This window comes from Harpia harpyja, chromosome 11, assembly GCF_026419915.1.
Source record: "Harpia harpyja isolate bHarHar1 chromosome 11, bHarHar1 primary haplotype, whole genome shotgun sequence".
NCBI classification, from domain to species: Eukaryota; Metazoa; Chordata; class Aves; order Accipitriformes; family Accipitridae; genus Harpia; species Harpia harpyja.
In genome coordinates this window covers 1,915,408-1,940,237 of record NC_068950.1, presented here as the reverse complement: position 1 = coordinate 1,940,237, position 24,830 = coordinate 1,915,408, and the positions used below count along the sequence as shown (strand labels likewise).

The window sequence follows — 24,830 nt, the reverse complement described above, 5'->3', positions numbered from 1 at the left end:
CCTCCCCGCGGAGGGGGGGTGGTGCCAAGCGCCCCTGACAGCGACCCCCCCCCCCCCCCCCCCCCACTTCCCCCGCCCGCCAGGTGGCTGGCGGCCCGCGCGCGCCGCGGCGCCAACCCCCTTCGCGCCTTCCGCGGGAGCTCCTCCCCCTTTTCGCCTGCCCTCCCCAGGTGTGTGCGTGCTACGTCACCCCTCCCACGCGTACGGGGCGTGCTGGCGTCGTCGTCGTCGTCGTCCTCCTCCGTGCGCTCCGCGTCACCGCTCCTGGCCTGGCGCGCGGCGGCGGCAGCAGCAGCCGGACGGTTCCGCTCGTAGCGCCTCGGGGCTCGCTTCTCCGGCGGCGCCCGCCCGCCGCCTCCGGCCGCTTTTCTCCGCCGTTGGCTCCGGCCGCGTGGGATTCCCGATTCCCTCCCGCCCCCCCCCCCCATCCGGAGCGGGGCGGGCGGCGGGTTCGTTAGTGGCCGGCTCGCTCGCGCGCGCGGCCTGGTGCGCGCGGCGGATCCCGCCGCTCGCGTAGCGCGGGCGCCCGGGCTCCCTGAGGTGAGGCCCGGCCGGCTCGGGTGAGGAGAAGAGAGAAGAAGGGGGGAGCGGGGTGGGGTGGGGTGGGGGGGGGAGCTGGGGAAGAACCGCTTCTCCTCGCCGACCGCCGCCATGAGCGTGGAGGCGTACGGCCCCAGTTCGCAGACCCTCACCTTCCTGGATACGGAGGAGGCCGAGCTGCTCGGCGCCGACACGCAGGGATCCGAGTTCGAGTTTACCGACTTCACTCTTCCCAGCCAAACCCAAACCCCGCCCGGGCCCGGGCAGGCGGGACCGGGACAGGGCCAAGGTCCCCCCGGAGCGGGTCAGGGACCGCCGGGACCGATCGAAGCACAGGTGAGTCCCCGGTCGGAGGCGGGGAGGGGGGGGGTATGAGGGCCGGGGGGGGGGGGGGGTGTCGGGGCGTCTCCGCCACCGGGGTGGGGGGGTCCGGAAGGGGCGGGCGGGCCCGGCCGTGGGGCCGGCGAGGGGAAGCCCTGGGCGGGCTGTGGGGTTGGGCCCTTTCCCCCCCCCCTCCGCTTCCCTCCCCGGCAGCGCCGGACGGGGAAGTGGAAGCCGCGTGTGGCTGCTCGCCTGCCCCGTAGGGAGGAGGTTGCCGGCTTCGGAGCGGGCCCGGTAGCCGGGCGCTTTGCTTCTGCCCTGGAAATAGAGGGGGAGAGCGTTGAGGATAACGCTTGAAGGCGGTTGTCCGCTGGTAAAGCCGGCGAGGTCCGCGGCTGTTATCGTGACAGTTGTGTCGCTTTTCGGTGCGGTGTTGAAGGAAGAAGTCGGAAATGCTTCTGGATGTCGTTTCAGGTTCTTTTTCTCTTTAAAAGAAATACCGCTATAGGTGGCATTTGGTTATCAAAAGTTGGGTGCTGAGGAAATTCAGCGTTACTTCCTTTAATTTCTCTCTGACTAGAAAGCAAAATATGCTTTTAATTTTTTAATTTTTTTTTTATTCTTGTTTCTTTGCCACCTTTTCTGCGGCACGGTTGCTAGGCTGGTTTGTTTTGGGTTTGTATGGGAGTGACAGTCGATCTGGCCTGAGATTTAAGTTGACAGGCCTAGTTCCTCATAACTTAAAACCAGGTGATTTTATTTTTTTTAATATGGTCTGTTGATGGTTGGTATGCACGTGACAATTGTATTTATTTCACAATTTACAAAAGAGAAAGTAAAGAAGGAACTAGGGTTATATGCTCACAAGTGAAGAAGTCTTGCAAATGAAGATACTATCTGTCACTGTGCTACATCTTGACTGTCTCTGTAGTAAAAACAAAACCCCTGAACTCTTCCACGTGTTTTAAAAAGTCAAACTTTTTCTCCATTTAAAGATCATGGAATATTCTGCTAAATTTCATTGCATCTCTATAAATACTCATGTAGTCCCATTCTTAACAGTTAAAGGTTTGTACGTTGTCTACGTTTTAAAGGATGATTTTAAAGAGGAGTTGAAATGCTTTAGGTAACTTTTTAATCCTGAACCAAACATAGTTTGAGTGAGCTTGATTTTTCCTTTTACTTGCAAAACCTGATGTATCAGGATCTGTAAATGATAGAGCTGTGGAAACAGAAGTGAGCAAACTGAAAACAGGCCAGCATGTCCAGGCACTGAGAATGTACAGGTGTGCAGCACAGGACTGAAGGTGGTATTATCCTGTCCGAGCCGTATCAGGTTTATCCCAGGACAAATTTGAATGACTTTCTTGTGTTTGAAAGTGCTCAGCATACAGCCTGGGCGTAGCTGCCGTGTGGTGACTTGCTCCAGGTTAGTGTGTTTATGAGGCAGAATTAGCAACGTGACCCCATGGGCTGCATGTTTATTTTCTGTTTACTTTTACAACTTTTGAATTTGGGTTTGGTAGACTTTATCCAGTTTGAGCACTGAGATATCAGAATTATCAAGCAGTGGTAGTAAAATCTTGTCTGTGTACAGCCAGACTATACATTAATTGATTAAAAAGACAGTTTTAGTAAAGTCTCAGTTTTTAAAGCTTTAGTGGGTTGTGATCATTCCAGAACTCCTAGTAGAGAAAATGTGGCCAGAAGAAGAAGAAAAACCACCCCAAAATAAGCCTCATAAGCTAAAAGACCAGATGAGAGGATTAATTTGTCTTTTTTTTTTGTCTAAACATGTTTGAAAAGCCTTTGAAGTGAAAAGAAAAAAAAATATCTGGAGAGCACATTCAGGTACTAGTATGTCTATAACCGTCTGTCCTGGCAAGAAGGAAGAGATTTTTTTTTTTTATTATTATTTTAATTTTTTTTTAAACCGAATGCATTTATGATGTTTCCGCAAACTCTTGTGGTCATCCTGATCCTCATTTATAGTCTAGAAATTCAGGGGTTTTTGGGGGGGAGGGTGGGGAAAGGGAATGGACCTATTGCAACAAGAACTCTCAGAAGTGTAATAAGTATAGTGTCCTCCTGAGCTGAAGTACAGCAAAACCCAGATCCCTGGATCTGTTTAGACTTGCATGTTTCAATGGTCTCATGAGCGATAAGATCAGAAATTACGCATTTTTAAAGATTCTGGGGAAAATTTTGCTGCCTTCAACAAAAAACTTGTTTTGTCTTTTGGCAGGGGATGTACTAAATAATAACTTCTAAGGCCCTAAAATGGATCACATACATTTTGCTTAATTAAAAGTTGTCACTGTGGTTATAATTAAAGCTACTTGAATAAATAATCTTTATTTGAAGCTGATAAACATTGGAGGTATATACTTTTACTCTGCTGTTCCATATTCTGGTATCTTTTTAGTGTCCTAGTGTTTAAAAATATTAGTTGAGCAATACAGAGCACCTAATTTCTTAAGAAAATGTGATTGATTTAGGCAGTCTATAAGAGCTTCCTTTCCCAATGTATATTTAACTAATAGTTTAAGAGGATGTTGTTACAATTGATTAGTGTCCAATTGACAAAAGATAGTGAGAGGTTAGTAGTGCAGAAGCAATGTCTACTGTTTTCTCTTCAGAAAACTATATTTCCATTGTTTACATGTGATTAAAATCAAACATAGGAATAGATATTTCTAAATATTTTAAGATAAATTCTGATTTCTGCCTTGTTTTTTCATTCTTCCAGGCAAGGACTTAGTTTATGATGCTAGGAGGCAGTCACATGCTCAAGGAGTCTGTGATGGACAAGGCACATGGTGTTAATGTGTTAGCTAAGCTGTTTGAGTGGTTGAAGGAGGCTGGGTCAGCTATTAGATTTTTAGTCTAGACTATGGAGGCTGGATTTAATTTCCAGTTCTAACAAAGACTTTTTGTCTTAGCAAAATGACTTACTCCTTGTTGCGCAGGTCCCCGTGTGGAAATATAGCTTACTCCACAGTGCTTTGGAGGTGGTGTGCAGGTGAATGTTCTCAGTAATATCCCCTTCCTTATTTTGAAAGAGAAAGCAAATCAGTATAAGAGGTTATAATAAGGTACAGTAAATAGTCTATAGCTTTAATGTAAACAATGTACAAACAACAAATAGTTGAATTACCCATGCAAGTCTGAAAGTGTGTATTTTTTTCTAAAGCATGAGGGAAAATTACCTGAATCAGGACAGTGTGACTGGGTGTCCTGCAGCTACTGTGCAGTGTTGAAGTGCATTGCCATGACTGATTGGACTGCAGTCTTGTAATGAATACTCCTAGCAAAGTACCTACTTAACTGCAATTAGTTTTCTTGTTACAGCTTGAAATGTACCACTTTAAACTAGAACTACATGAAGTGGATATAGCTGCATTCACCTGTGGATCAGCTACTGAGGTGGGTGGGGGGTATGTTAGCCAGAAGGACTGGGCGAGATTGAGATGACAATATTCTGTTACCTCTGATTTGAGGACTCACATGTAGTCAGGAGAAGCCACTACATCGTCTGATTTACCGTTCTGTAGCTCTGTTCCCTGGACCTTTACTGTTGTCTCTTGAACAGTATTTTAGAGGCCAAAAAAGGAGCGAGGGAGGGACCAGTACCTTGGTGGTAGTTTCAGAGTGCCTCAGTGTTCAGATTGCTGTAGCTGTTAAACTTGCTGTGCCAGAAGTTTCAGTCAACACTTTTAAAATAGAGAAGCCCCCCCCGCCCCGGCTTATACAACAGTTGATGGTGCCAGATTTTTAATAATATGCACATAGGCTAACATCACAGTAGGTTTGAGAACAATAGTTGAGTCACTTCCTCATTGTGTGCCTGCCAAGGCCTAGTACTCGCTGCTGGATTTTCATAGTAACAGGTGACATCATTCCTGCCTAACTCTCTGAAAGGGTAGGAGCTCCCTAGGGTGTAACTAACAGTCACCTGGTGCAGAAGTACAAATAGCTTGCAGTTGTTGTAAAGCTTTTTTTTTTTTTTTAAGGCAGAAAAACAAGAAACTACAACTTCATTACTGTTCAGCAATCCAATTTTTTATGAGCACCCCAAAAAAAATTTGATGAAACTTGTCAACTGATGTGTATAATAATGTGTTTTGGCTCTTTGGAATAGACTGATAGAAATGGACTTGTGAATGCCTGGTATTCATGCTTCTAAGAAATTCAGATTAACTTAAGGCTTTGGCATTCCACTTGTCCCATGATCAGTTATAAGTTATCTTCATATTTTGTAAAAATGGCACTATGCATTTAAAATGGATACTTATCTTCAAACATCTGTGGAGATGCTATTACACAGTGAGCTGGTTGGATTTGGGTTCATCACACTAATGGGTTGTTGTATGCTACTGCAATTTCTTTGGTTTTTTTACCTTTTTCCCCTTTGCTGCTTTTCACATTCTACACTGATGGTTCCTCTTGGCTGATCTTTCTATTAAAAGCCAGTACTTGGAGGTAACATCATGTTGTGGTTTAACCCCAGCCAGCAACTAAGCACCACGCAGCTGCTCACTCACTTCCCCCCCACCCAGTGGGATGGGGGAGAGAATTGGGGGGGGGGGCAGGGAGTAAAACTTGTGGGTTGGGATAAGAACAGTTTAATAGAATGGAAAGGAAGAAAATAATAATGGCAATAATAAAAGAATTGGAATATACAAAACAAGTGATGCACAATGCAGTTGCTTACCCCTCACTGACAGATGTCCAGTTAGCTCCTGAGCAGTGATTCCCCCTCCTGGCCAGCTCCCCCCAGTTTATATACTGGGCATGACATCACATGGTATGGAATATGCCTTTGGCCAGTTTGGGTCAGCTGCCCTGGCTGTGTCCTGTGCCAACTTCTTGTGCTCCTCTAGCCTTCTTGCTGGCTGGGCATGAGAAGCTGACAAATCCTTGATTTAATCTAAACACTGCTTAACACAGTGATGTTTTCAGTTGTTGCTATCAACATTCTTCTCATACTAAATCCAAAACATAACACTATAGTGGCTACTAGAAAGAAAATTAACTCTATCCCAGCTGGGATAGAGTGAAACCAGGGCACATGAATAGAAGTCATACCATTTAGACTGTGTTTTGCAAATGCACCTCATTTCATTTGAAGATAACGAAACAAAGTACTATTGAGTCCAGTTCCTTACTGCTGAGGGCAAGTGTGAAGTGGCTTACACTTACTTTTAAATTTAACTCTTGCAATTGGCTGTTAAATTTCTACGTGCAATGCTGAAAGTAGCTGGCATGGAATCTAAATGAGACTTATAGAGAAGTAAGCTCGTTTTGATTTGCTTATGAGTTGCAGCTTTAAAATGCTACAGCAACTATTTTTATTAAATTTCTTTTAATAAAGATTTAGCGTTCTTCTCACTGTGGACAGCTTTCTCACCTCTTGTCAGAGAATTAAGTTACAGATACCAGCTAAATTGCATTAAAAGTCTAAGTGCAAAAGAGTTATTAAAATACTGTCTTGGTAGACAAAGGCCTTGAGTGATTCTTATGCTCCCATTGATTAGCTAGTTAAAACTTTCAGAAATCAGTATTTATCTAACCTTGTCTAACCCAATACCTTTAGAAACAATCGGGGGTTTTAATACATCTGATGGTTTTGCTTTGATAGGGAAGCTACCTCACAGCACTTGTCCCAGATGTTTTCTTAATATTGTGCTAATCATTGCAGTCACTGTGGTGGTCCCTCTCCCACCTTTTTCCAGTTAAAGTTAATGTGGATTATGGATGGTATGCTTATCCTCTTGGATTTTAGTGAGATCTTGCTAGACAGGTCAAAGAATCAAGTGATTGAGTGAACAGGGTTTTGGGGTGTGTGGCGATCTAGCCATCTTGGGGGTTCTTGACAGCTTCATGTTAAGATGCTGAAGCTTCCTGTGGCTGTTAGTCTGTAGAGATGCAGCAGTGGAATTAAACCCAAACACCTGTGAGGCCCAAGGGGCAACAGCTGCTCTAGCCATGCCAAAATCTGATTTGTGACATTCACACTTCTTGATGCTCCTGCCTGGTGGTAAACACACTGTACTCAGTATTGCCAAAAAGGAGTTATTTTTAACTTGAGAAGGACTTGGTGTGTAAAAATTGCTGACACAGCACCAAATGTTGCAGAACTTCATGGTTCTGGCAGTTAAGTGTATTGTCAGTGGAAAGAGCACACCTGTTCTGTGTGTGCTGTGTTAGCACACTTGATTTCTGAAGTGTGTTGCTCTGGAAACTTGAGCTGTGTTACTAGTTTTGATGGACCTTTACAGTTTTCTGGGATAACTTAGGCATCATTTTTTAAAGGAAATTGTATCGTAGCTAAAACAAATTTAAAGTAATGCAATAGTGACTGTCATACCTGATGTATTTAAGTGTGTTTCTTTGATTGTAATATGGTTGGTACATCTTGAACAAACAATACTGCCTGGAGAGTTAGACACTCTGCTGAAAACCAGTTTCTGTTATTTCTTGCACTATTTCAATTTTTTTTTTTTCCTAAATTAGGCTTATATAACAGCAGGTTTCTTGATTACCTGCTCTCTATTGTCCAAGTGTCATGAAGTCGTGCTTCTGATACCTTGGTAGAGGGAGAAACATTGATTTGGTGGATAGACAACGCAGAAATGGGTGGGGAAAGTCCTATACAATAAAGAACCTGTTTTCGGCAGTAAAATGAAGGATGAAAAAACAATGTTTAATACTGCTGGAATTGTCTGAATGGAATTTTGTGTGTTGTGTAAGACTGTATGGAAAAATGTGTTCTGCAGAGAATCAATCTCCTTTTGTTAACTTTCTTCTACTTATCAGTTGTAGTGTAAATAATCCTGTAAAATAGGAGCTAATGAAGCAAATATTGATTATATAACTGGTATCTGAAACTGGTGTTTCAGCTCTTACCAGCATTTTTCTTTCCTTTTGAGATTTTCCAAATTAAACACAAGTTTTTGCTTTGAGGAGTAGGGGTTACTGTCTTTGACTTTATGTTTTGGAGTCTGTGTTGATTGTATAACTTAAGCACTGACCTCGTATTTCAGGTTAATGGACCTGATGGCATTCTACAGAATGGAGCTGTGGATGATAATGTGGCTAAAACCAGCCAGCTTCTGGCAGAATTGAATTTTGAAGAAGATGAAGAAGATACGTATTACACAAAGGATCTTCCTGTGCATGCTTGCAGGTAAGACCTAATCTTTGCCGCAGGCTTATTATTTCCAGAGGGCAGGAGCGCTTTGTGTGAGTGAAGGGTGTATGCTTAGAGGATTTTTTGGATTGTGAGAGCAAATTCCTTGGAGACATCTATGTACTCGTAGGAAGATAGTGCCCTCTGGTGAGTTCTTGTGTACGCTTACAGCTGCCAGGTCCAGCAGGTCTTTGACCTCCCTTGAGGAACAGAAGGCTAAGCCAACATAGAGATGGTAATGGTGGGAAGTGTTAAAATACTTGTGACTCAGAAGTTTACCTCATATTTGATGCTTTTACCAACACTTGTGTTCCCTAATTTTCACTTTCCCTTATTTTTGTACACTACTACATAGTTTAAATCTTGTATTTGAATTTTCCTATAAGCAAGTACCTAATCACTTCCTGTTTTTTTCATTTTTAATTCCAGTTACTGTGGTATCCATGACCCTGCTTGTGTGGTTTACTGTAACACCAGCAAAAAGTGGTTCTGTAACGGGCGTGGAAATACATCTGGCAGGTAAATGGTCAAATGATGGAAATAACAATGACAGTCTTGTTTTAGAATGTGTTTGTTTTGAAGTGGTATGATGGCTGTGACTTACATTTTGGTGATAATCGAAGTCTAGTGACTTAAATGTAAGCCTCCAACCTCCTCTTTGGCTTTTATGCTGTTACCAACTTAGACCTCGATCTCAGCAAAGCTTGAATCACTTCTGTGAAATGATCTTGCTGCTTCTTCCTTCATCCTGTGTTCCTGCAAAGCACAGTAGAACTGGTGCTCTTGACCAATGGAGTTTTGGGAGGCTTCTTTCAATTACCAGTAACATAAAAAGAATTTTTTAGGCATTCCTTATTCTTTCACACTCATCTACCCTAAAAACACTCATGTGCTGAGAAACCATTGAAACTGTGTTAGCAGTATCTTTGCTTGGATGAAAAGAGCAAGATCTTACCAATGTCTGCCACAGTGTAAATAGATTTTGTTTGTGTCTTTTAGTAACTGAGCTGATACATTAAGTTAGGACTAAATGTGATTTTCCTATTAACTTCATATAAATGTATGTCCTCTCTGGTTTCAGCCACATTGTTAATCATCTTGTGAGAGCAAAGTGCAAAGAGGTGACTCTCCATAAAGATGGACCTCTAGGAGAGACTGTCTTGGAATGTTATAACTGTGGATGTCGTAATGTGTTTCTCCTTGGCTTTATTCCAGCTAAGGCAGACTCTGTGGTTGTTTTGCTGTGCAGGTGAGAGAATGCCTTTGTTGGCATGTTTGTGTCAAGTCCGTTGCATAACCTTATTTCTGAAGGGCAAGGCTTGCTTTCATTTTGTACCAAAATATATTTTATACTCTAATTTGCCACCATTTTTCCTTTAGGGGATTGTACAGATTTCATGAATTGTATACAAGTAGATAATGCAATAAAGGGAAATCCTCTTATGCTAGGCAAATGTCTTAGTTCTATAGAAAAGTATTTCTCCCAAATGAAACAGTCCTTAATGGAAGAAAGGTGTGTTTCTCCCTTTTTAAAGTGTGATTTTCAGTTTTGGAAAAGTAACAGAGCAGTTCAGGAAATTACTCTGGAGCCCTACTGGAGTAGTGACTCTATTACACAGTATGTTTTTCTGTCATCTCGTAGAATCATTTGAAGATGACAGTAAATTGGAAATTGTTCTCTGACAGGTTCTATCAGAAATCATGATTTTATAATTGCATGTATTTTAATTAAATGCTGTCACTTACCGTGTATTTGACAGTAGGTGTGTTTCTATGGAATGAGTTCTTCTATTTGTTTAAGCAACAGATGGGAAGTAATCCCAAGTGTTTTCTGATATATTGTATGTGTGCGTAGTCTCAATGGACTGTAACCACTTTCAAAGGTGAGTGTCACATTAAATATTTTGGATGCTGAAATTTTCTGTTCTAGAAACACCCAATAAATACAACTTATGATGCCAAGCCTTCCCAGTTTTGAAATGGCAAATATAGGAATTAAAAAAGAATTGGCCCAGCAGATTAGGGTTGTTTTGTTTTTTCCTTTTAAATGAGATACTTGAGTTGTTCTAAGAGCATGATAAACCTATTTTTACACTTCACATGGTAGACTTTTTCTTACACTTGTCTAATTTAAAATTTTTTTCAATATTTTGGTTGTGCAGGCAGCCATGTGCCAGTCAGAGCAGTTTAAAGGATATTAATTGGGACAGTTCACAGTGGCAGCCTCTTATCCAAGATCGCTGTTTCCTTTCATGGCTGGTAAAGATTCCATCTGAACAGGAACAGTTGAGAGCACGTCAGATTACGGCTCAACAGATTAACAAACTGGAAGAACTTTGGAAGGTATGTGCTGCTTCTCAAATTCCGGTTATGTTTTACCAAGTGCCAATTTTGTGGGTTTTATGAAGGAAGGGCAAGACTGTTTTAGCAACTGTATAAGGCAGGGAATTTACTCAAATCAGATGAGGTTTAAATCCTGCAGATTTGACAAGCAATGCAATTGGGAATTGATCAAAGGATTCAGGAGATCATTTATCAAAGTAGGAAAGTTTCACCCTTAGGTTCTTCAGCTCTGTTCAAGTTGCACTGTCAGGCAATCTGAAAAAACATCTTTCCTTCCCTATATGAAGTCCTTCACTTGTTTCTGCTTTATGTGATGACTAGCTGAGCAGGGAACTGTTAGTCCATGCTTGGTATTCCGTTACTGCTTTTTGAGAGGTTTTTTCTGTACATCCTTTAAAGCGTAACAAACCTGAATGGATGTGAGTGAGCATGACATATAATGTCTTGTTGTAGTTCTAACAGGTGGTTATACCTTGATATAACTTCCTGTAGTAGTAAAACACTGTATTGGTAGTCCTGTTGTGCAGTGAGAGATTGTCACTTGTCTGTACTTAAAACTTTGAAACAAAACATTTGTGCTTTAAATTCTAGGAAAATCCATCTGCAACCCTTGAGGACTTAGAAAAGCCTGGTGTTGATGAAGAACCACAGCATGTCCTGCTTAGATATGAAGATGCTTATCAATACCAAAATATATTTGGTCCTCTAGTCAAGCTTGAGGCAGACTATGACAAGAAACTCAAGGAGTCTCAGGTAATATGCTTGAAATATGCCTGTTTGAGGAGGCTTCTGACCAGTTCTCTGGTATCAAACACACGGTCACTGTTAACAGCATAGAAGGATGGCTCAAGTGAAATAAATGTCTTAATTACAGTACTACTACATCGCAGTAGTTACAGTAGTAATGATGATGTTTGATAGCAGGAAGAGGAAAGAAAAATCCTCAAACTGAGGTTTTAAAAAAGAGCTCGAAACACTTGCTAACTTCCATCTTTTCTGTGTTCAAAGTATCTTTCCAAGAACCATATTCTATTGTAGAACTGTGCAACTTGGCCACCTTCTTTTATGTTATCCTCATAACCTGCAGTTACCTTTGTTAGTCAGAGTTTCCAATCAAACTTGAATTATATGAGGTCATGCAAGCACTTAGTGAATGTTTTAAAGGTGGGGGGAGAGAATAAAGCAGGTGGTGATTAGGATTTTGTTTCTCATTAACTCTTGTAGAACACAATTATCTTCTGCAGACGATGTGAACTCAGTCCATAAGAATAAATACAGATATTTGTCTATACAGTGATATTGAACAGCAAGTTTTGTGTTTCTCCACTATTTTGAAGTATAGGACAGTGAGGACCCTGGTAGTTGGCAAACTGCTCTTTAAGAACATAATAGATGCCTTTTCTTTGCCATTAGACCCAAGATAACATCACAGTCAGATGGGACCTGGGCTTGAACAAGAAAAGAATTGCTTATTTCACTTTGCCAAAGACTGATTCAGGTAATGACAGCTTGATTGTATGTTTTGTCTGGGGTTTTTTTATGCCTGGTGAATAACATCAGTGTTTAAAGAACTGTGATGATCTGGCCTGGGATATAAGATAGTACTGTAAGTGTTTTGTGTTGGGGGATGATTGTTCATTGGTGAACATTTTTAAGAGCATTTTTTCCTTCCTTTGTAGATATGCGTCTTATGCAAGGAGATGAGATCTGCTTGAGGTATAAAGGAGACCTGGCCCCTTTATGGAAAGGAATTGGTCATGTTATCAAAGTTCCTGATAGTATCCTTTACTTAGTGAGCCTTCAGGAAGGCTTAATCCAAGGTTGAAGTCTCTCCAAGAAATCAGTAAACGTGTACAAAAGTAATTTTGAGATAATTTTAATTTGTCGTGGGGATCTGCTAGAAAAAAACCACCCAAAAACAAAAATCAAAATTGGGAAAAATAAAATTCAAATTTTTGCTATAGATTACTACTTAACGAGGTTCTACAGATTATGGTGATGAGATAGCCATTGAACTGAGGAGCAGCGTTGGAGCACCTGTGGAAGTTACTCATAACTTCCAAGTAGATTTTGTATGGAAGTCTACTTCATTTGACAGGTATTGAGAAAGCATTTCAAAACTTGGCAGATAGTGGGTGCAGTTGGTGTATGTATCTTCCTTTACCTTCAGTGAGAATTTTTGAACAAGAAAAGCTGTATTGTTTCATGACACCAGCAATCAGAAATCCGAGTGTGCCCAATGTATCAAGTCTATGAACACGTGATATCTGGTTCATAGAGCAACAGGCCTAACTTTTACTAGAAATAGAATTAACCTGAATGCCATCAAATTGTTGATTTTTCTCATTTTGAAGGCACATCTGAGGTTTGTTGCAAATACATCAGGGAGGGAGATTTACCTTATGTTTAGTAATACTTGGAATACAGGAAGAAAAACTGTTTTGTAGTTTGGCTTCCTGAACACTGGTCCATCATGAAGTGCTCTCTGATTTTAGTTGGCATTCCTAAACTTTGAATTGCTTTAACTAGCTGAAATTTCAAGACATTTGAATCAGCTGTGAGGTCAATAGACTTCAGATATGCCTGTACTGCATTTTGTAAGATAGGAGTTTGTTTATTATCCTGAAAGAGATACACTGAGTACAAATTTTCTTCCAATCTTGCACCTAAAATTACTATTGCAGATTCTGTCAAAGGCTGGTGTTTCTCTACAGGTTGTTTCTGGTTATAATACTTCGTAGTATTCACATGGCGAAAAACGAGATCCGTGTTCTCGGAGTCTAATTTTTGTCTCTTAATTCTGTTAGTATTCTACATTGTTCTCTTGTCCCAAGGTATATTTTAATTTGTGCCTGATGTGTGATTAACCTTTGTGTAGGACACTTGTGGATAGTTGTATTTGAGGTTGTACTGATTTTTTTTTTTTTCCCCTCTGTCCTTCCCTCATTTCAGAATGCAAAGTGCTTTAAAAACATTTGCTGTGGATGAGACTTCAGTGTCTGGGTACATCTATCACAAACTGTTAGGTCATGAGGTAGAAGATGTAATTATTAAATGCCAGTTGCCAAAGCGCTTTACAGCACAAGGACTTCCTGATCTCAACCATTCTCAGGTAACCTCATCTCCTTTTTACTACACACAAAGAATATGATAAAGGATGTACGAATAGAGGTTGTAACTTCTTATGCATTGAATGCTAAATAGCAATAAAAAATTTTTTAATAGGTTTATGCTGTGAAGACTGTCCTGCAGCGTCCTCTGAGCCTTATTCAGGGTCCCCCTGGTACCGGAAAAACAGTGACATCAGCCACAATCGTCTATCATCTGGCTAGACAGGGCAATGGGTAAGAGCTATTCTCTCTAAGTCTTTATGTGTGAGGCTACTTTATTAATGGTTGAAGAATCAACTTGATTTAAAAAATCAAAATAACTTGTATCATTGAACTAAAGGTTTTCTAGAAATATATTTTTCTGGGAAGACTTGTGCTTATTTTGGAAAATATTCTTCCCCAGCATATTTTTTAGGGGACATGTGTTGTAACACATGATTTTATTACAAGTCTAGTGGAAAAAAGTATACAGCTCATTGAGACTTACTTTTTGCTTAATCTTTTTCAAGGCCTGTGTTAGTCTGTGCTCCGAGTAATATAGCTGTGGATCAGTTGACTGAGAAGATCCATCAAACTGGACTGAAAGTGGTTCGTCTGTGTGCTAAAAGTCGTGAGGCAATTGACTCTCCTGTATCCTTCTTGGCATTGCATAACCAGATCAGAAACATGGATAGGTAAGAAATGGTTGAGGGGGGCAGGGGAACGAAAAAACCAACTTAAGTATTGTGATGGACACAACTGACTAACTGTGTAACGATGACAGCATGTATTTGCTTGATGTGATAACTTTTTTTCTGGTTCTATACGTGTGTCATATTTAGTTTTACAAGTGAATTCCGATCTAATCCTACCAAGCTGTTAATTAAGCCGTAAAGCAAAATTAAAACAAAATTCCTTTTTTTGTTGTTTTTCCCAGCATGCCAGAGCTTCAGAAACTGCAGCAGCTTAAAGATGAAACTGGAGAACTGTCATCTGCTGATGAGAAACGTTACCGTGCACTGAAACGAACAGCAGAGCGTGAATTACTAATGGTAAGGTTCCATTGGGTCTAGCAGCTTAAATAATTGCCTTCTCCCACTTGAGGCTTAGTTGCAATTTGCTGGTGGAGATCAGAGTACAATTTAACTTTTGGGGGGATTCCTGGAATGGTATTGAATACTCTTCCATGTAGAAATATTGTCTGTTGATATCCTACTTGATTAATTTCAGTTTCATTTCTGTCTCAGAATGCAGATGTGATCTGTTGCACGTGTGTGGGAGCTGGTGATCCAAGACTTGCAAAAATGCAGTTCCGCTCCATTCTGATTGATGAAAGCACACAGGCTACTGAGCCAGAGTGCATGGTGCCAGTTGTCCTGGGAGCAAAACAGGTAAGAGCCATTGGATTTCTTCAAAGAAAATTTCATTAAAGAAAGAGTTTATAAATAGAGGAAGTAGCATCAAGCAGTAACATTCACAGTATAGGCATGCAGGGGTACAAAATCCTTTGCTTTCATGGAAAACGCTTCCATAATATAGATCTAAATTATTTTGTGTTAGTCGTGTTAGTTTTCTGTTTCCATGGCATAATCTTTGCCTAGAACATGTTGGTCCTGCTGGAACAATCTGGAGACTGAGTAAGATTTTATTCAGAAATGATGAGGTGAAAAGCTAGTTGACACTAAAAGTTTATAAACCTTAGATTAGATCTGAAGCTTCTTACAAGTCAGACTGATTAGTTCCTAATATATTTTATAGTAGGATATTGCTATTGTTTCTAGCTATTGGGCAAGTTTCAGAAAACAAAAACTTGGATATCTACAAACTTTCTTTTCCACAGCTTATTCTTGTGGGTGACCACTGCCAGCTTGGTCCTGTCGTGATGTGTAAAAAAGCTGCAAAGGCTGGCCTATCTCAGTCTCTCTTTGAGAGGCTTGTGGTGCTGGGGATTCGTCCGATTCGCCTGCAAGTGCAGTATCGCATGCATCCTGCACTTAGTGCTTTTCCATCCAATATCTTCTATGAGGGTTCACTCCAGAATGGTGTTACTGCAGGTAAGCAAGAATGGTACTCCTGCAAATTACTTTCTTTGCCATTCATTAAGGATCAAAGGAAGGATTCTTTGATCTAGATGAGTTTGTTAATACATTAGCTAAAAAAGAGAATTGCCACTGCACTTACCTCTGAGTCTTTAAGGTGCTTTGATGTGAAAGTGAGTGTTCTTGCTAGTTAAGCAGTGCTAACTTTTTTTACTGTTTTTGTGCTCTTCAGCGGACCGTGTGAAAAAAGGGTTTGATTTCCAGTGGCCACAGCCAGATAAGCCAATGTTTTTCTATGTTACACAAGGACAGGAAGAAATTGCCAGCTCAGGCACCTCTTACTTAAACAGGTAAACAAAATTCAACACTGAGATATAAACTTACACTGGGACGAAGTATTTTTAAATATCTCAAATGTAAGGGAGATTGTTAAATGAAACTATTAATAATCCTGTGACACCCCTTGGAGACAGTCACAATTACATGAAGTCAAGGGAAAGTGCAGTATACAATTCCCACTGCGGACCAAATATCTTCGCATTTCTCTATCCTTCAGAATCTCTGCAATAAAATTCATAGTATTCTGTAGTCACCGTGACTTGTGGTGCCTTGCAATGCGAATAAAGGCATAAGAGCTAAATAAAGGGCTTGTGTTTTTGAAGAAGAGCTACTTTCTGTTTCTATGCAGGGTGGTATCTGTACTTCAAATGAGCCAACCCACAGACTTCAGATGTGTTGTGTGCTGGGATACAGTACTTCAGTGCTATTGATTCTTATGTGCTGCAGTAGTTCTTCTAAATTAATAAAATGCTGTTTCCTATTAACAGCTATGATTGAAATTGCTTGTATGCTTTTTTTTCATAAAAGCTGCCATCAAGGATAGCGCAGACTGAGCTGCATTGCAGACTTGATTTGCCCTAGGCTCCCTTTACAGTAAACAAAGAGAAAAAGGCATCTCCAGAGGGAGCAGTTCAGATCTTAAATGTGTTTGACTTGTTCTGTGGAGGCGTGTGTTTTCCTTCACTGGTAGTATAAGGAGCACGGGACAATTAAGTGCCTAATACGTTGGATGAATTTGGGCCAGCAAGTAAACTGACTGCAGTTGCAGCAGGAAATACTGATCAAGTTGCATTTTTGAAGCCAGAATTCCAATAGCTTCTGAAGCAGAGTCCTAAGTCTTAGATTTTGGTGGGGGTGTGAAAGGGAGGGGAATTCAAATTTCTTTTTTGTATCCCTTTTTTCTGCACATTCCAACTTCTTTTTCAAAGAATGAGCCTAAGACACTTTGCTCCTCTTGGTTGTATGCATTCGTTCATGTGCCTGGAAGGGAAACCAGACCAACTTATGAAAAATATCTGCTGTGATATTTTTAATCTCAGTCTGTTTCATGAACAGCATGTGCAAGACTGCTGAATGCAGCAAGCCAGATTGTGCACAAACAAATGGCATGATAGTTGGCTGACAGGGAGATTGGCATTAAAAACATTCTATATTTAAAACTTTAAGATAAAGCAACTGCAGGATCTGTTTGCACAGCAGGCTGGAACATTTTTAATGATCTCACTCATAAAAGTACACGTGTACATTTAACTCTACTAAGAAGTTCCATTTGCAATGATGGCCACCATGAATTTTGCTATTCCAGGAAGTCTAGTTGTGTAGTTCTGAGAAGGTGGAGGTATATGTAAGGAGAAATTTCTGTGTCATTCTGAGACCTTTTTTTGAGATGTTGGCTTTTGCCCGTATTCCTCTGGCTGTGAATATCTGTGTATGGCCTAAGTTAAGAGGTGGTAGTGGTGAATGTTCCTGCAAAGCTTAAGCCGAATTAATCTGAGTGCTTGAACAGCCTAAAATTGATCTTTCTTGAAGTAGCCTTTCTGACAAAACACTAGCAAGGCATATATGTTCGAGTTTTTTAGACCCATTAACTTGCAAAAAGTTAGCCCTAATGCATTGGTTCTCCTTAGATAAACAAATCTGTCTTTCTAGGACGGAAGCTGCCAATGTGGAGAAGATAACTACAAAGCTATTGAAAGCTGGTGCCAAACCAGATCAGATTGGCATTATTACTCCTTATGAAGGTCAAAGATCCTATCTGGTGCAGTACATGCAATTCAGTGGTTCCTTGCATACAAAGCTCTACCAGGTACGGAGTCATTGCACAAATGAGAACACTTGGATGCAGAGAAGCTAGAAAAGTCAGATATTGTGAAACTTCACAATGTTTTCATTTTTAGTCTGGTTTCTTAGGCATCAGTCTGTGTTTATTCTTCCGTAATTTTTGAGTTTAGCTGATTGTGGTTAAAATAGACCAGGGAGAAGAGTTTAGGCAGTATCAAATGCCAGTAAGTGTCAGGGGAGCAGTTGGCCAGATAAAAGAGAAAGCCCTGTTGAGGTCTCTGTTGAAAGGAAGGCTTCAGTGAGTCTGTCATCTGAGGACTCATTGAGGCACAGAAGGGAGAGGTCACGAGTGCTTCAGCTGTGGAAAAGCTTTAGCTTGTATCTTAGATAAAAGCATCATGCCAAGAGACATGCAGGAAACCAAGCTCCATAAATTCTGATGGTCATACTATTTATTTGTTGGAATTCTTCTACCAAACATTAAAATCTGTTGCTACAAACAAGATGGTTGTATGTTTAATATAGTCTGTTTTGCAATATTGAGAACTTGGTCAGTGTTTTCACTGAAGGAAAACTTGGTGGAAATAGTCTTTACTTCTGCCAGGAATGATCTGTCCCTCTGATTCAGGTTTCTGGGTAGCTGGGAGCAGCAGTGCTAATTTGGACCTGTCTTACTACGAGGTTTTGGAATAGTCAGAGGTCTTTTTGGCAACATACCTAGAAAAGGGATGCTTTCCATAGTGCAAATGCCAGTTTTAGGGAAATATGAGAATCATAAAGCCGTGAACATTAAAAGTAATTTGTCCTAAACTGAGACTGTCTGTTCTCCTTTAGGGAAACTATTTAGTGACCAGTGGAATTACCAAATCATTCATCATTAGAAAAATAACATTTTTGTCAAATGATTGGCACTGCTAGTGCATGGCCAATGCATTTTGTAATGCCTGTTGGTAGCGTAGCTGTTTTGCACTGTGCTTCCGTTATTTACATGTTTTCCTCTGTTTCAGGAAGTGGAAATTGCAAGTGTGGATGCCTTCCAGGGCCGAGAGAAGGACTTTATTATCCTTTCTTGTGTGAGGGCCAATGAACACCAAGGGATAGGGTTTCTGAATGACCCCAGGCGTCTTAACGTAGCTCTTACAAGAGCAAGGTAAAGTAAAATTGGGCAAAGTTTTCTATTCTAGAGACCTAATTCGGTCTGCTAAAGCATTGATACAGTCTGACTAACAAAAGGTCTGTGTTTTATGGGTAGCGGGCCCATTCCCTGCTGCACCTGGTTTAAGGAAGCCTTGAATGATTTCCCCATTCCCTACAATGTACAAGAGCAATCTCAACCTAATCAGTGTTACCATTTGGCATCAGTAGTTTGTAGAAGCTGCTGTGTCGTTCCCCTTTGTTTGCAGGACAGAAGTCTTCCCTTCATCTGCTGCTTCATCCTTTCCAGCAACCTCTTTTTACCATTTTGCTTCTCTTAATGGATTTGATTACTGAGAAGGGTAATGTGGAATCAACACTATGTTGGTTGGTTTCCTTGGTTTCTGCAAGCTTTCAAACCACTACAGGGTGGTGGTTGGTTGAGTACACTGATGTGTTTGGCAAGCCTGCAAAAGGAAGCTTGTGATGATTGAGAAACTGGCCGCAGCAATCTCTTTTCAAGTGTTTTGTCATACTACAGAAATCATCTGCTGTAAACAAAACAATTGTCAGGGTCTCCTAAACCTACCATCGTGGACTTCTGTTAGGTGCCTTGATTTACTGTAAAAGAGAGAGACTTTGAGGCTGTTCTGACATTAAAAATAAAGCCATGTTACATATTACTCAAAGTTCATTTTAGTTTTTCTGTTTGTCTGTTGTTGTACAGGTATGGAGTAATTATTGTTGGGAACCCAAAAGCACTGTCTAAACAACCACTTTGGAATCACCTGCTGAATTACTACAAGGAGCAGAAGGTTCTGGTGGAGGGACCACTGAATAATCTCCGGGAAAGCCTTATGCAGTTCAGCAAGCCCCGGAAACTTGTCAATACCATCAACCCAGTAAGTTGACCTCTCCTGTCTCTCACGTGTTTGTGGTGTGAAGCAATTGGGGGTTGATTGATCAACTATAAATGGATGGAATAAACAGTCACCCACATAGCCTCACACACCCACAACTTTCCATTTTTGTTGCCTAGTTAATGCAGTGTGACCCAATTAAGTTGCTGCTTCAGCTGTTTCTAAGTTGAGTGCTTGTAGAAAAGCCTTTTTGGTGCTTTTTTTATTGCTCTTTATTTACTGCAAAATTTTTTGAGGGTGTACCTTCTGAGGTGAATGAAACATAAAGTAACTGTTTTGTGTAGAAATGGCAAGCTCATTAGGCCTGTGTACTTAATAGCATGGTACTCTAATCCTCAACCTGCAAGTTTTATACTTGGTCCTTTAAGTAGTTATTGGGGAGAGAAGCTTGTCAGCTATCACAGAAGGACAGTGGTAGGAATAGAGCAAGGGGAGAACTATCATCAGAACCTCAAAATAGACTGAAAATTCACCAAATGTTTCACAATTTGAGATAGGCTGCCTGTAGAATCTTTATTACTTTATCTTGTTATCATGATGTAGTTGAAATGGTAGTTGCGTGTTTTCCAGCACTTGTAAAGTATGCACGATCTGTGGAGTTTTACTGGATTTTTACCCAAAATAACTTACACTGAAGCTGCAGTGCAAAGTTTTCTATGCAAAGGCTTTGTCTAACTCCTATAATGCTTCCAGGGTGCCCGTTTCATGACTACTGCCATGTATGATGCACGTGAGGCTATTATTCCAGGATCTGTCTATGACCGGAGCAGTCAAGGTAAAGGAAGCTATCAAAATTAACACCTTTATAGATTTACTTTTTTTCCCCAACTAGTCCTTGGGGGTATGGTATCTTACAGACATCAAACTTTTAAATGTTTGAAGAGCCACTACAGAAAAATATGGGATTTAAGAACTGAAGATGTTCGTGATGTGCCTGGATTTTGCTCTCTGTATATAGAAGTCCCTACAGTCTAATGTGATGTCTGCAGAGCAAATGAAAAATGAGGGGAAAAGGGAGTGTGTGTAAGCATTTCAGGAATCTTAGATGGTGCTGTAAAAGAGTAACTCTGTAGGGATGAGCATGTGTTAGATGAGTCTCTGACATTTTCAAGTGTGGAATAAATGGTGAACTAGAAATATTGGTGGTTCTTGGCAGCGGTAGGCTTGTCCTTTCAATTTTTGGTCCTGATTTATCCTGCTCACAAGTCCTCCCAGTACTGTTAAAAGCAGGAATGTTAATTGATTTTTAAATATTCGGGATGCCTGAAATCACTGTGGCTTTTCCTCCCCTCCCCAGGGCGCCCATCCAACATGTACTTCCAAACCCATGACCAGATCGGGATGATTAGTGCTGGCCCCAGCCATGTCGCTGCTATGAACATTCCTATCCCTTTCAACCTTGTGATGCCACCGATGCCACCACCGGGATACTTTGGCCAGGCTAATGGACCAGCTGCAGGTACGGGGGCAAGGGTAAAGCGGTACAAAAGCCATGTTTTAGGTCTGAAGTCAAAGAATGGCTTTTGTTACTCTCGCAGCAGTGCTGATGAGAGTAGACGTGCTTCAGTAATAAGTCTTAGTTGTATGGAGTACAAACCCAACAGCACTGCAGCCTCCAGTGAGTGTCCCCTTGCCATGCCTACGCTGGTGGTTCTGCCTTTTGATTTCTCTGCACCTGCTTCGTTGAGTACATATAAAATGTTGCCTCTTGCGAGTGATCAAGTCTTTATAGAAACAGTTAATTCTCACGTGTTTGCGTGTGTCAGACTTCTCACTGTTGGTTGGGATAAACGCTTTTCCAGGACGTGGGGCGCCAAAAGGGAAGACTGGTCGTGGTGGGCGCCAGAAAAATCGTTTTGGGATTCCTGGAACTAGTCAGTCAAACCTTCCAAATAGTCAAGCGAGCCAAGATGTGGTGTCCCAGCCTTTCTCCCAGGGTCCACTGACTCAGGGGTATATCTCCATGAGTCAGCCATCACAGATGAGTCAGCCTGGGCTCTCCCAACCAGAATTATCACAGGTAAGCAGAATTTTGATGTGTAGTCTGTTCTTTTTCCTGGGTTTTGTGTCGGTGATCTGTGTGTATGCACATCCTTGTTTCCTAGTACTGAGGAAAACGGAAACTAAAGCCATTTTCAATGACAAGCCACAGCATTTCATACTCCTCCACTTGGTGGACTCTCTTAAGTACACTCAGGCATAGAAGTGAAATGCTACATGTATAGACTTCAGCTTGAGCCATAACTTTGACCTGCTTGCCTATCCAACAGCCAGCTGTTGCAAAAACCTTTGTATTTGTGGAAATACTGCAGCAAAAAGAGTAGATTTTTAAAAAACTAAAACGCACCCAAACAAAAAAAATCCCCCAACAAAACAAAACCTCTCAGACTTTATCGTTAATCATGGCTGCCAGGTATTCTGCTTTGTAAGGGAGCACTTGAACTTGATAATGAGTTAGAGGCTTAACACACACTTTCATTTTCAGGACAGTTACCTTGGTGATGAGTTTAAATCTCAGATTGACGTGGCGCTGTCACAGGACTCTACTTACCAGGGTGAACGTGCATATCAACATGGTGGAGTGACGGGACTGTCACAGTATTAGAGTGTAAGGCACTTGAGGTTCACTCCTCTGCTTCTTACTCCCTGATTTAAGTTCATGAGCATAGTGTTTGCCTTAAGAGTGATATCCCTAATGCAACTGTTGTTTTGCTTTCTTGCTTTCAGGTTGAGGAAGAAGAGCTAAGCTTGTGTGGAGCTTAGTTCATCAGCATTTTATTCTGGGTAATAAAAAAAATAAAATAAAATGGATACCTGTTTTCCACTGCTAAAACTGAAGCACCACTGTGTGAGAGCAACAGGAGAAAGAAACCAACCAACGGAGAGGAGAGAGAGAGAAAGGAGCGCGCGCGAGAGAGCCCACTGCTAGCTCACTGAGACAAGGAGACTGACCGGAGAGGAGAGAGAGCACTGAAGGACTGGCTGGCGCCTCACTGGGAAGGCAACTCACCCTGAAATGAGTGGTCAGCTGAGTCCCTGCTCCCCCAGTCAAACAAGCTCGAGAGAAGGGCCTTAAGCAGGTTTCACTTCATTCCATACTTCTCTTTGCGAGCAGGGCATTACTTTTCAGAGCAGATGGGGAGAGGAAAACCCTCATCTCAGAGTTGTTCTCGTTTTAAAGGGGGTACTATATTTTAGCAGTAACTGTTTACATTTTAGAAACAGAGTATCTGAGAGAGAGAGAGAGTTCCCGACTTAAGTGACAGCAAGCCAAGCAGAAATCCAGCGGAACATAGCTGATGCTCAACTCTGAGATGCAGGTTTTGTTGTCCAACACTGGCTCTGAAATCCTAGTGTCATCGTGTCGCCCACATTCTGAACGGGTCTTTCGTGACAAGGTGGTTTTAAAGAGATTCTTTCAAAGGAGCACTGAATTTTTAGAAGTTTGTCTCTGAATTCTTAGTGGTGGACCTGGGAGATCCTTGTTCTGAGAAGCTTACAAAAAGTTTAAAACAAAACTAAATTAGAGCACCAACCTTGAGAACTTTCAGTGTGATTTAAAGTTGCAGCAATCAGCCTCTTCTTCCTACATTGGATAGCAGTTAGAGTGAAAGGAGCCTGCGCGCTCGAGCAGGAGGAGGGTTTCAAAGTGTTTTCTGTATGCTTTAATTGGCTACTGTCTGGACTCTACTCTGTGAAAAACAAGCCTTTCTGTAAGATGAACTTTGCGCTTGAAAGGGGATGGGTTCCTGTGCCCTTCGGCCCTGGAGGAAAAGATGCTAACAAACAGGCCTGCTTTACTCACTCCCTCAGATCTGGGGAAGAAGTAGTGGAAACTGGGGATTATATTGGTTTTGAAGTAAAGACTCTACAATGTTACCGAAGCAGGTTGGAAAAATGGACAAAGCAGGCAGTTGTTGGAAGGTGGCCTCTGATAGCTGGGTATAATTAGAGATAATGGGTTAGGCTTTTGTGTGGCTTCTTCGGTGATTAATGCAGATAGCTGAAAGATTCAGGTGTTGAAAACCAAACCCGGAGCCTATTTTTCAGGTAGTGGACACAGCTGTGCCATCAATGCTGGCTTGAGAAATAGCTGGAAGTCAAAACTGAAAACAGCACATAAGAGAAGCCATCCAATTTCTAAGTTGTACCCATGTCTTAAATAAGTCATATGGGAACACTGGGAGCATTTTATTTCTGTCTAAACCTTTTTAGAAACAGCGCAGAGAATTTAAAATTCCTACAGACCCATTTTTATCAGATCCCTAAATTAGACTAACCTCTACCTCCTAATTGGCAAAGAACAGTAGAGTGTGATTCACTAACCTAGGTGTTTTTAAAGTTTGAATTAAGTTAGCTTTATACTCAAAGGGCTCCAAGTGTTTCTAGTCTTTTTTTTGGGGGAACTCAAAATACCTCTCATATGAATGTACTTAAATGATGTAAAACCCACTTTTTGTAACTGGGGGGGAAAGCCCTTTCATTACTGTCCTTTCTGTAGATTGTTGACCCGCTTTCATAACCTGTATTTGCTGTAGTTTTTCAAGAGTGTCTCTCCCCCAGTGCAGACCTGGTGTAGCATACCCACAAACTGTGAGTAGCGTGCACATAAACATGGAACAGGTGTTCAAAATTTTTGTTCAGTCTTGCAGTGAACATAGTTCAAGAACTGCAAAAGAAACTTTCCAGAAATGAAAACCATTCTTTTCTCATAAAAAGCCTCCAGAGTTTAGACTTCTAAAATGTGAAAGAATGGAGACACAGGCCACCTTCCTTCCTTGTAAGATGGACTGTTTTATTTATTAACATTGCCGAAGGGCTTTTTAATTTTTTTCCTTCTGTAGGCTGCGTAGTTGCATAGACTTTTCCGATAGGTTTAAGCTGTAACCCTCTGTGCAATGCAATCCATTGAGTAATGTAACCCCCTCCTCTCCCCTCACCCCCTTTATTTCACTGATGGGAATGCTTGCCTCTGCTTTGTGCTGGTTTTTTCCTTTGTAGCAGTTACTCTGAGTTTTATAAATCCAGACATCAGTGCTAGCACGGTGTTACTCTTTTTTGATTTTGTCTCAGTTTGTTTTAAACCTGTTTGTCATCAATAAAAATATTAATAAACAGCTCTTGCATTCAA

The 24,830-nt window shown here is 41.3% G+C and overlaps 1 protein-coding gene across 2 annotated transcripts; it reads left to right on the top strand.

Moving 5' to 3' along the window:
- The first annotated feature begins 262 nt into the window (after nt 1-262).
- Nucleotides 263-24,830, top strand: UPF1 (UPF1 RNA helicase and ATPase). Of its 2 annotated transcripts, none has more exons than XM_052802663.1 (24): nt 263-876; nt 7,908-8,050; nt 8,483-8,572; nt 9,135-9,302; nt 10,216-10,396; nt 10,988-11,149; nt 11,810-11,894; nt 12,076-12,174; nt 12,386-12,494; nt 13,349-13,508; nt 13,622-13,740; nt 14,016-14,180; nt 14,423-14,537; nt 14,733-14,876; nt 15,326-15,539; nt 15,757-15,874; nt 17,514-17,670; nt 18,653-18,795; nt 19,507-19,681; nt 20,393-20,474; nt 20,997-21,158; nt 21,502-21,719; nt 22,185-22,307; nt 22,427-24,830. In XM_052802663.1, exons 1-23 carry the CDS (start codon nt 652-654, stop codon nt 22,302-22,304), a joined length of 3,354 nt encoding a protein of 1,117 aa, XP_052658623.1. In that variant the 5' UTR covers nt 263-651; the 3' UTR covers nt 22,305-22,307; nt 22,427-24,830. The 2 variants fall into 2 exon arrangements, with proteins under 2 accessions (XP_052658623.1, XP_052658622.1); XM_052802662.1 differs by having other exon boundaries at nt 12,377-12,494.